Source organism: Cottoperca gobio, chromosome 17 (assembly GCF_900634415.1).
Source record: "Cottoperca gobio chromosome 17, fCotGob3.1, whole genome shotgun sequence".
NCBI lineage: Eukaryota > Metazoa > Chordata > Actinopteri > Perciformes > Bovichtidae > Cottoperca > Cottoperca gobio.
The window spans coordinates 19150693-19162797 of NC_041371.1; the positions used below are offsets into that span (position 1 = coordinate 19150693).

General features: G+C 42.2%; 1 protein-coding gene across 1 annotated transcript; it reads right to left on the reverse strand.

Moving 5' to 3' along the window:
* Positions 1 to 4517: 4517 nt before the first annotated feature.
* LOC115023071 (kidney mitochondrial carrier protein 1) lies at positions 4518 to 10595 on the reverse strand. Its single transcript, XM_029454215.1, has 9 exons — positions 10381 to 10595; positions 10116 to 10263; positions 9709 to 9803; positions 9359 to 9444; positions 7864 to 7959; positions 7620 to 7744; positions 7340 to 7463; positions 6203 to 6283; positions 4518 to 5665 (listed from the first exon to the last, which is right to left on the reverse strand). The coding sequence occupies exons 1-9, from the start codon at positions 10442 to 10444 to the stop codon at positions 5624 to 5626; spliced, it is 861 nt and encodes a 286-aa protein (XP_029310075.1). The 5' UTR covers positions 10445 to 10595; the 3' UTR covers positions 4518 to 5623.
* Between the last annotated feature and the right edge of the window lie 1510 nt (positions 10596 to 12105).

The following is a 12105-nucleotide window of genomic DNA, read 5'->3' on the forward strand; positions in this document are numbered from 1 at the left end:
ACAATTAATTGTAAATCGCAAAAAAACAAATAACATTAACGTCTTTGTTATGCCTCCATGCCAGGTGGTTTTCGGGTTGTCCATCCATCCCATTCTTGTGAACAAGATATTCAGGAACGCATTGAGGGAATTTCTTCAATTTTGGTCAAAACATCTACTTAGACTCAAGAACGCACTGATTAGATTTTGGTGGTCAAAGGTCAATGGGACCTCACGTCCGTCGGCGTCTTGTTAACACGATATCTCAGGAACACCTTGAGGAAACTTCTTTACATCTGGCACTTAGAGTCAAGGATGAACTGATTAGAATTTGGTGTTTAAGGTCAAAGGTCAAGGTGACCTCACAAAACACATTTGTGGCTAAAACTTGAAGAATTGATTATGACAATTGTGTACATGTCTAATAGGATAAAATTATGAACTGATGAAATTTTGGACAGACATTTATGTAAAATGCAACTTGACTAGAGACGGCACTGGTGAAAGTTACCAATGACCTTCTATTGGCATCAGACAAAGGACTTGTCTCTGTTCTTGTCTTATTAGACCTCAGTGCTGCTTTCGACACTGTTGATCATGACATTCTACTACAGAGACTGGAACATTGTGTTGGCATAAAAGGAACCGCACGAAGCTGGTTCAAGTCCTATTTATCTGAGCGATCTCAATTTGTTCTTGTTAACGATAAATCCTCCATGACAGCCAAAGTCAGTCTTGGAGTTCCGCAGGGTTCTGTACTTGGACCGATTCTGTTCACCTTATATATGCTTCCTTTGGGCAATATTATAAGGAACCACTCTATAAACTTTCATTGTTATGCGGATGATACCCAATTATATCTATCAATTAAACCAGATGAAACCAATCAATTGGCTAAACTTGAAGCATGCCTTAAGGACATCAGAAACTTGGATTGTCTAGCAACTTTTTGATGTTAAACACAGACAAAACTGAAGTTATTATACTTGGCCCTAAACGCCTCCGAAACGCATTTTCTAATGACATAGAAGCTCTGATGGCATTAATTTGGCCTCCAGCACCACTGTAAGGAATCTTGGCGTCATCTTTGATCAAGATCTGTCGTTTAACTCCCACATAAAACAAATCTCAAGGACTGCCTTCTTTCATCTACGTAACATTGTAAACATAAGACACATCCTGTCTCAAAATGATGCAGAAAAACTAGTTTGTTACTTCAAGGCTGGATTACTGCAACTCATTGTTATCAGGTTGTCCCAAAAAGTTGCTTAAGACTCTTCAGTTGATCCAAAATGCAGCGGCACGTGTATTGATAAGAACAAGGAAACAGGATCATATTACTCCTGTATTAGCTGCTCTGCACTGGCTCCCGGTAAAATACAGAATAGAATTCAAAATCCTTCTCCTGACTTACAAAGCAATTAATGGTCAGGCTCCAGCATATCTTAAAGATCTCATAGTACCTTATAAACCAACTAGAGCATTACGCTCCCAGACTGCAGGGTTACTTGTGGTTCCTAGAGTCTCTAAGAGTACAATGGGAGCCAGAGCCTTCAGCTATCAAGCTCCTCTCCAGTGGAACCAGCTTCCAGTTTGTGTTCGGGAGGCAGACACTCTCTCCACATTTAAGAGTAGGCTAAAGACTTTCCTTTTTGATAAAGCTTATAGTTAGGGCTGGCTCAGGTTTGCCCTGGATCAGCCCCTAGTTATGCTGCTATAGGCTTAGACTGCCGGGGGACACCTCCCTGCTCTCCTTCTCTTCCTCTCTCCTCCCCTCCCTCTCTTCTTCTCCCTCTCTATCTGTATGCATTTATGTAAATGCATGTTACTAACTCATCATCCGGGGCATCATCTCTGGAGTTTCTGTGTCTCTCATGTGGCAGATTTCCACTGATAAAGTTTACGTCAGGATCATGAATCGTGACAGCGCCTGCTGCCCTGGTCCTGCTGGACACCGGGAAGCCTTATTGACATTTTCCTGGATTCATCCAAACTTTCTCTTTTTCAACACAACATAATTTCTGTCAAATGTTGTATTTGTACTATGTTGTTTATCCTGTACACACGACATCTATTGCACGTCTGTCCGTCCTGGGAGAGGGATCCCTCCTCAGTCTCTCCTTGAGGTTTCTTCCATTTTTCCCCCTTTAATTATGGGGTTTCTTTTAGGAAGTTTGTCCTTGTGCGATGCGAGGATCTAAGGACAGAGGGTGTCGTAACCTGTACAGTCTGTAAAGCACACTGAGACAAATGTAAACTTAAACTCATTGCGCTCTCTTCTTCTGCAACGGTAGCATCAATGAACCAGCTCCTAATATTTTCAGAACAGGGGTGGATGGAAAGGCACATTAATTAGCATGTTCTTATGCTGATTTACTGGAAATTCTGTTCAGAAAACTGGGACAAACAGCTAGCCTGGTTCTGTCCAAAACAACCAAATCTACCTACCAGATCCTCTGAAGCCTCTTCGTGCCATCTCTACAATTTCCCTGCAGGAATTTAAATTGATATTTCTCAGTCTGAGATTTACTATAAAATGACCTCTTATGTTTCTCGAATCTGCTTCAAGACTCTGGTGCTGGCCTACCGTGCTGTGAATGGATGATCCATGGTCGAACCATACACCCCGGCACGTTCACTTCGCTCTGCATCGGCCAATCGGCTCGCTACTGCCTCACTGCGAGTGGGACCCAGATTCCCCTCAAACAAAACCGCCTGTTTGCTATCCTGGCTCCAAAATGGTGGAACGACCTCCCCATTGATGTCAGGACAGCAGACAGTCTTCACACCTTCCGTCGCAGACTGAAAACCCACCTGTTTCAACTGCACCTCGTCAAATGTATGATGCACTTATACTGGTTTGGCTTATTTATAGCTAATAGTTGATTCATATTCTATTGTTTCTGTATGTTGGCCTTGGTTTGGCTTATTTGAAGCGATTGTTCTGCACTTTCACCTAGTTGAAGCTAATGTACTTGCAAGATTCTTGCTGTTCGGAGTTGTATCCTCATGATTGTTTGCACTTTTTGTAAGTCGCTCTGGACAAAAACGTTAGATAAATGAACTGTAATGTAATGTTTCTAAAGTTCCTAAAGCATCATTTGACATTTTTGCAGGATCTATTGCCTTCCCTAGTTTGAAGTCCTCACTTTGTCAGCTTGTTGTTCACAGAACAGACAGCAGGCTGCACTTTCTTCTCGGGGAGAAAGATGTTTCAGACAGCTTTCTGAGCAGGGTATTTTGATGTTATGCAGAATCTGTGGCCTGTAAACAATGTGTTTTCAGGAGGGAAAATCATTCATTTCACTCAAACTAAGCACCCAAGCATTTTCTGAGCATCTTTCAAAAGCTGAGACAGAAAAACTGTTCAGTTATATTTCAGTCCATATCTCAACTGCAATATTGAGCAAAAAGAAATAGCAATAGGCCTGTGATTTCTTTCTTTGTCAGCAATGTGCTGCCTAGAAGCCACACGCTCCTCGTTCCAGTGGATCAACAAACTATGATAGATTTGTCTCCTTGTCTACATTTCCATCCGCTTGTCCATTTATCCGTCCATTTATTCACCCGTGTGTTGCAGCGACCAGCGTTCTCATCTGAGGAACGGCTGAAAGAACAAAAAAAAAAAGGAGAGATAAAGGGCAGGGTGTTTGGAGCAGAGCGGAGCCTTATCCCTGTGACACAAAAGCTCACTCTGATCCCTGGAACACAATAGAGCCGGCCCCCCTGCACCCTTGGGCCAGGCAGCAAATAATACCCATAATGCAGCATGTCTGTGACCGCTGGAATCCCCCGTGGCCATACTTGTCCAGCTTGTAGAGGACTGTGCCAGAGACGTGATGCCAGGCAGCTGCCTATAATGCCAACTTATAGATGCCAAATCCTGGCACTCACACCACACATTATTGTTATTCTCTCATTCAACTCGCCTTACAGACAGTGAGGGATGTTTTTGTGCCTTGATTTGACATAGATGTCTTGTGAAAGTGCCCTTCAGTTCTATAATGTACTGTACACAAGCAGCATACAGATGCTCCTCATCAGTTGTTTAAAATGTAGTTATTCGGCACCGCCATGCTTGTCACATCAACAATAATGTGGCAGTGCAACTCATGGTGGGCTAGATGAAGCAGATACAATAACAGTTGTCACACAAGTAATAAGTCCCATGGTGATGCTCCCTAAATAAAAGAACAAGGCACACACAGAGATACTGCGGTTTAACTCCCCTGAGCTCCCATCAGCTCAGCTCTGATGAAGGAAAACTGGGAATTTACCAACAGAAATAAAAGAACAATTACATCTTAAGAATTCCCTGAATAATTAATGTCATTGTTTGTGGGATGCTGCGTGTACATGTGCGTTTGAAAGGAACTGGGCAATCCCTCAGAAACAACACAACTGTGCTAGATTTGTGGCCTCAACGTTGAGGCTTGGGAATTTATCAAGACTCATAACAGCTTTTCGTTTTCAACTGGGTCGAGTTCTGGTGGGAAGCTCCACAGCGCCACACTGTGGTGAAAACAAAGCAGAACATGTTGGGTTTTCCCCCCCATTTTATTAAAAATATACAGGACGACAGTAGCACTTACACACAAAGTACATCGAAAGGAAACTTTGGCAGCGATGACAGCTCACACGTGACAGCCATTAACACATTCTTTCTTTACAACAAAAAGCTCACATTATGCATACAGCGTGCAAATACAGTATATGAAAATATACCTGGCATTATAACTGTGGATCATGTGCAGCGTCTGAAAGCAATAAACCTGGTCAAATGATGTACTTTGGATAAGCTGATCTAATCCTAAAGTAGCGTGGGCTTCAGCAACGTATCTGACAAGAACCCAGGGAGTCCCTCCCCCCAGCTGACCCCCAGCTATATTTACTGCAAACACTCACTGGCATGAAGGGACCAATAGTTTTGCCACATATGGGCGCGTGTGTGTGTGTGTGTGTGTGTGTGTGTGTGTGTGTGTGAGCTGTTTATATGACCGTGGAGTATATTCTTGTCTCTTGACTCTGTAAAAGATTCGCCAGGGAGACTTGGAATAATAAATAATCTCCACACACCCTATCCTCAATTTAGAGATACATTTAAAAATAAAAAAACACACCTTATCCTAGTCCAAGTCTGTTGACTAATGCACACAAACATTTTTCTTTTCAAAAAAAGGGAATAATCTCAGTCTTTGTAACTCAGAGGGCCTGCATCACAAACTAAGGCACTCAATTTGAAAACCACTTTTAGGTGTAGAAGACTGAAAACCCTTGTGGCATTAGAGCCATTTTTAAGAAGTTTCTGGTTAAAGAAAAGGTTTCATAAACAAGAGTAAAGTGGCCATTATCAAATTTAAATGAGCGGTTAAGCTTAATATAGCATGTGGATGAGCTAAAACATTAGTTATGAGTGAGTCTTCCACACTTGCCACAGGCTTTAGGAGACATGAAGCCCAAACAGGAATCAGGCAAATTCTCTCTCCGCCCCTCATACACGAGGTCTACATGAACCCCTTCCCTCACGTTCAGGGGTTCCATAAAGGATCCATCACCATCCAAGCCTTTCCCGATTTTGGTCCTCTCAGCTCGTCTCTGAGCCTGAGCACATACTCGTCTCTTCTTCGCCGTCTCGATCCACCAGTCACACGTTGATCTTCTTCAGCTGTTCGTATGTGAGGAAGAACTGGACACAGAGTAAAGGAACAACAAAAGTGGAATTTTTGGCTCAGCGTGGGAGGCTCACTGAGGAATTTTGGCTTTCTGTACTTTAGCTCAAAGCCTCTCTTGTTTCAGTTTCCTTGTTACCTCAGACTACTCAGCTGTAACAAGTCAATAATCTCATTACATTTTTCAGGCCTGGTTGGAGCACGATGACGGCCTCACAGCACTTCTCTTCCCTCCTCCAACTCTTTGGCTGTTGCAGAATGACTCAGAGTTCATGCTCCACTCATTTTTTTCTTACCCCCCCATTGAGGGACCCCCTGAGTCCTCTCTAACCCGGGGGCAGTGAGGTACTGAGGCACTAGTTTCACAAAGTTATATAAAAGAGTTAGCATTAAGCTATGCTTTCCTCCACTGGCACATGACTTATGCCATACTCTACCGGATGCATAACATAATTTAAAGCTTTTCCCTGCTGATTTCTCCAGCACAAATGATATTGCATCACAGAGGATATATGTAAACAGAGTGGTGCACTAATGAGATGGTTAAAGGATACAATAATGTTCCACGGTCCCAGGCGGAGCCAGTTGGGAAAGAAGCCCTTGTAGAGGGCCATGAAGCCCTCGGAGCGCCACGTCTGAAAAAAGAAAAACAAACATGTTAAAAACCCACTCTATCTTTTCACCCTCTGATGATCATTTTAAAGTCCTCTTTGGGCATTTTGAACTGGGATTTGGAAATCAGTGACAATAAGGTCTGCTCTAGATATTCAAAATTACTACAATATTAAATATTCACTCAGGAGGCAAAACTCAAACGTGCACTCAGTCGCTTCTTTATAGCATCAGGCCAGTGTCTGGTCCAAGTCTAAGAATCTAATCATTTTGTCACTTCTGGCTGCTTTTAAAAAGGCAAATCGTTTGCAGTCATGAAAATAATAATTGCAAGGCCACATTTTTTTAATGCCAAAAATAACACTAAATATCCATTCTCTATATTCCTTCTGTACCGCCACAAACTGCAGTAAAGCATCACTGCGAGTCCATGAACGGGGCAAGTGTCTGTGGTTAGTTCACACATCTGTAATAACAGTAAGACAGTGGAACAAGCCAGGTGAAGCCAACGTTGTCTATGGCCTACAGGTTACAAACCAGCTCAGTGTTGATTTGAACGACATGCTAACGCGCTGACGGGTTCTTGGTTTTTAGCTCAGTGAGACCAGAGAATATACGGATCAAACAGATTGGTCATGTGGTAACTTGCGAGGCAACTTGGTCATGTGAGCCCCGATTAATTTGGCATGCAGTTAACACACCAGTCAAAATTTTGTAAAACTAAAATGCTGAAAGCAGTCAACCTGAGGGAAACATCGAAAGGGCACGTTTGTAAAGAGACCGAATATATCCTGACTTAGTCTTAAGTGTGGGTCAAGCTTCAAAACACTGGAACCTACATTTCCCAGAATGCAACCAATAGTATCCTTCTGTTAGTCCCACCCTGCCCAGCACACATCTTTTCAGGAGTCGTTTTCTCAGACTTTAAAAGCTCCCTCCAGAGCCACAGAAGACAATGGGCTGAACAGCACTGCTCATAAAGAGTAAACTGATGTTCATTTGTGAAACCTGTGAAGTGCTCCGTTAACTTAGTCATCTACAAACACAATCTGAGCAGGAACACGTGTGAGGTGACTGACATGTAGTATACAGTCCAGTGTTCCCTGGTACATAAATCCTCCTCTCTGGTTCATCATGCGTGTCCGGACTACGTCCACAGGGTTGGAAGCCAAAGCCCCCGCCAAACCGCACGCAAAGCTGGAGCTGGGGGACGACAAGACAGATTCAAATTATGATCTGTACATTCCTTCATTTTGTTCATTAAATCTTTGGTGCTGAAAGGTCATTGATGTGGCCTGCCAGTGATAAACATCCCATTAGATGCAGGAGGAGGATCTCCAGGGGACTCCGCAAACTTACACAAAGTGTGTGTACACGTTGTCCCCCATGTGACCCGACAGGATCAGATGTTTCTTGGTGATGTCATACACCGGTAGCTCCACCCCGACCACGATGGCCGCCCGCTGAGCTGTTAGAGAGACGCCCTGAAGCAGAAAGCAAGAGAGTGATTCACAGTGGTAAAGAGCAGTTGCGCTGCAACCTGTAACCCATGGAAACTGAGCTCATTTAGCAATACAAATGAAGCAATTTACAGGCTCTGTACCTTCCACAGTCCTCGTGTTCCCTCCTGCTGGTATATGTTGATGAAGTTGCCCATCATACTGCCCTGGATCAAACTTCCCTGAGCCTGCATTCGGATCTGGAAGAGCAGACAGAGGTAATGTCAATAAAGTTGCACTTGACACAATGAAAGTAAACCCAACCAGTGTGGAATGCTGTAGGTTCACCAGGTAACGTACGGTGCTGTATTAATCTGGCTACCATCGGAATAAAAGTTAAGAGGGGATTTTCTCTGTGCTCATTTCTGTGAATTCTCCAGCTCCTGCTTGACTTGTTTTTATTTATAATGATGTCTGTTTGCAAATCAGCTTTGGTTTGTCGGGCCCTATAATGACTTGGCTCGTGCAGCCAGAACACACCGTGATGGAAATGCAATGCTCCAGCCCTGCAGCCACTTCCATTAGTCTGTTAACCCCCGACAGACACACAATGTGCCCTGGACAGGAAGCCATCGCACCTAGCGGGGCATGGCAGGAAGCTGGGTAAAACATTACGAGTACAGATAAGCATGTGCACACACACACACACGCACACACGCAATATTCATGCACCCATATCGTTTACAGAACACTATGTTAAGCCTCAGAGGCTTCAGACTAAAAATAATCCACTAGTTGAGTCTTGATAGCACTAAGATGCCCTTCACCACACTTGGCATGGTACCAGGAAGACCACACCGTGGCGTGGGTACGGACTCATCTAGAAAGAGCACATTAATCTGTTTTTCAAAACAATCACTGAGTTAGGGATTGAGCGAGAAATTCTTATCTTCTATGATTCTGAATCAATTTACAATACAAAAAAGCAAATTCTTCAAAAAGAAGCTACTGTTGGACACTAATCCTACAAACCAAATGAAAGTTGTGTCAAGCATTACCGAGTGAAACAAGTGTATCATTTATTTTTCTTAAAGAAATAAATAACTAGCCAAAGCCTACCAATTCAATTTATATAACAGGCAGCATTTTAATTTTTTGTATAATTTGAACTTGAAGTTACTGAGAATTGAGAAATACTACAAACTTTAGTAAAAAAGTGTTTATTTATTAAAGTTTGACTTGAATAAATGTCTCCTTTTTTCACAAGTTTGCATTATTGAAATCAGTTGATAAGTTATTTTTTTAAATGTTTTATATAAGAACTCCATAATCTTATACACACTACTAGTGGACTGGAGTAGATTCTGAAAATAGCACCCCTACGTACTGTTGTTTTTTTAATCTATTTTGTGTCGCATTGTGAAATTCCAACAGATTCACATCCCAAACTGAAGTACAATCCTACTCAAGGCTGCACGAGTAATCACAACTGCATGTATGAAAAAAAACACAAAATGAAAGAAGACTGCTCCGTTAAGGTTTACTCCACGCCTTCCTGCAGGTCAAAGATATTGTCAAACCTGCTCAAATCCCTTTGGAGAACAACAAGACAACACAGCAAGGAGAAACAACACAAACTGCACGTGTGCAAATATTTACCTTCAGCACATCAGTGGGGTTGGCGATGGAGGAGGAGACGACTCCAGAGAGAACACCACACATCACATTAGTCAGCAATGTCTCATCTGAAAGAGGAGAAGAGCGGGAGTCAGACTAACTGTGAGCAAGCAGTTTTTCAAACAATGTATACAGGGTTTTACAGAAGCGCAAACAGTTACACTTAGCTCTTAGTTTGAAAAACAACAACAGAGGAGACATATTGAAATAGGTCACACACACAAAAACACAAACATCTGTGCTGCGCCTGTGACTGGAATGTGCATGTGTTTATGGGGGCAGGTAATGTTTGCGGAAGTGTGTATCGGACAGAAAAAAAAAGTGGGACTCACCCTCTGGTCTGTCAACCAGCAGTCGCTTCAAGCTCTGGTATGTGCCAATTTTTATAGTCCCATAGGAGGCCTGTCGCAACATAGCAGGAGCTAATCTGTAAAAGTCAAGTTATTTTTAATAACCAGTATCACAATATCTCAGTGGGCTTTACAGGCCCACAACTGTGGTTCATAACCCAGCAAAAGAAAGAGATCCCCCAAAAAAGTTTTAGCACATAAGGAAGCTAGACCCCCGCCCCCCTCTTGGGGTAGATGGCTTTTACAAAAAAAAGGAGGAAGTGCACATAAAGGAGGAAGTGTACACATGATGAGAAATACGGCGTGCAGTAGGATTGAAAGCAAATAATAGGTCCAGTACTTATGTAGTTAATACCAGGTTTGTAAGACAGAATACAAAACATACTGACCCTGAATACAGTGCACGTGGCCCCTCCTCTCTTCCTATCCTCACTATAGCATGGAGCATGCCTCTGTACCGGATCTCTCTGTATTTGCTGTCGCCTACTTGGCCTTGAACCTGAAGACGTGTCTTGGCTAGGTCGATTGGGAATGTCCCTGCAACACAAAACATGGTATACATTACCTTATAAGACTGAAAATCACAACAGAGCTTTAAATAATTAAAAGTAAGCCACGCTGTTCGGCCTCCCCGCCGCTCCACTCATCACTCACCGCATTCCGCCGTCACAGAAGCCAGCCCGCCGAAAACAAAGGGCTTCCAGTTGACGTTAGACATTTTCCCCAGCCGTGTACCGAATCACAGTGAAAACCACCCGCGAACCGGACTAATATTAAAGTATTCAGCTAATACCTAAGAGGTGCAGCTGCGTTCGGTTACAATCCCTACCGGCGTTTCAGAAGTCCAGCCCCTCGCGTCGCGTGCTCCCTCCTCCTGCTGCAGGTCTCTCCAGTCTTAAACAAAGCCCCGCCCACCGTCTTCACTGTCCCCGCCCACTGCCCGTTGCTAAGCAACTGCGCCAGACAGCTGAAAGGAGCCACATTAAAAACAATGATGCTTCTATTTTTAAATATATTTTATGTTGTTAGACTCTTTACACACAAGTGGAAATGAACACAGTAGAGACATGGCTTCTCCTACATAAATAAATAACCTGTAACTATGTTTAATCTATTCTTGTACTTATATAATTTCTATCACTATATCAGTGTCTTATATGTATATATAATATTTTTGATGTATAATTCTTGCATCTTTTTAGAAGAATATTATAGTTGCTCATTGAAGCAGTTATTGTATTGTATCAACTTTGAAAATTATTTTGCATTTCTTTTGGGTTTTGTAAATAAAGATGGAAAAACGCTGATATATTCGAATAAAAAAATAAAAAAGCAACACAATATGGTTTCATAGCCTATGTCTTTGTAAAAAGCCATCTATTTCACCCTGACTGTCTGGTCTGCCCATGTGGGCCTTTTTCTGCATGCATGTCCCTCTGAGATTCATAATGAAAGTGTTGATCTAATGATGATTTTAAATGAGAACATTCAGGTTATTGTCTCACCAACGTGAAAACGTGCCTATACTTATACATGATACAACTAAATACAAAAAAAATGTTACCCACGATAACTTCATCCAGGATTTACAAATCAATCCTCAAACTGTTTTCAAAGAACCAATTTAGCTGGATGAGAATAAACAGGATTAGTTTAACCTTATATCTGCTTGTCAGCCCAAATTAGTGAATCTACATTTAACCCCCCGTAAACACTGTTGTTTATCACCCTATATTCACCCTGTCAGCTGCACACACACTACTCAACCACCGCAGATGAACTGTATCACAAAATCTTTTGGTGTTTAATGTTTAATGTGGTGTTTAATGTTTAATTTACAGTAATCGATCTGCTAAGAATGAACTCTCTAAAATTCAAGTGGAAGTTTGGAACACATAACGACGAGTCTACAAACATACTCCATAGGTCATGCAAGATACCGTAAGCTGTATCATATATCACTGCATGAACTTATAACCTTTCACAAGCCTGTGCTCCTATAATGTGACATCTGATCCCAGCCATGAAATAGAACATTTATTCTGCATCAAGCAAACCTTTATTTACATAGAACATTACATTTCAGGTGAAGCACAATGTGTAGCACACAGCGTGAGATACCAAGGAGGTTCCAGCTGCAAACACTGTATGGATAGTGTAAACATAAAACATGAGACACTAAGTGTTTCTCTGAAAAGAGAAAAGAAACTTCTTCACACTCGGTGCTGTAAAAACATGGAACGAGCTTCCAGAGGATGTGCAGGCTCCCCAGTCAACTCTTTTGAAGATAGATTAGATACCTTCAGCCATGCATACAGTGATATTATTTTTGTTGTATTGTGTGTTTGTTGTAGTAGCTGGAGATTCTGTTGTGAAGGA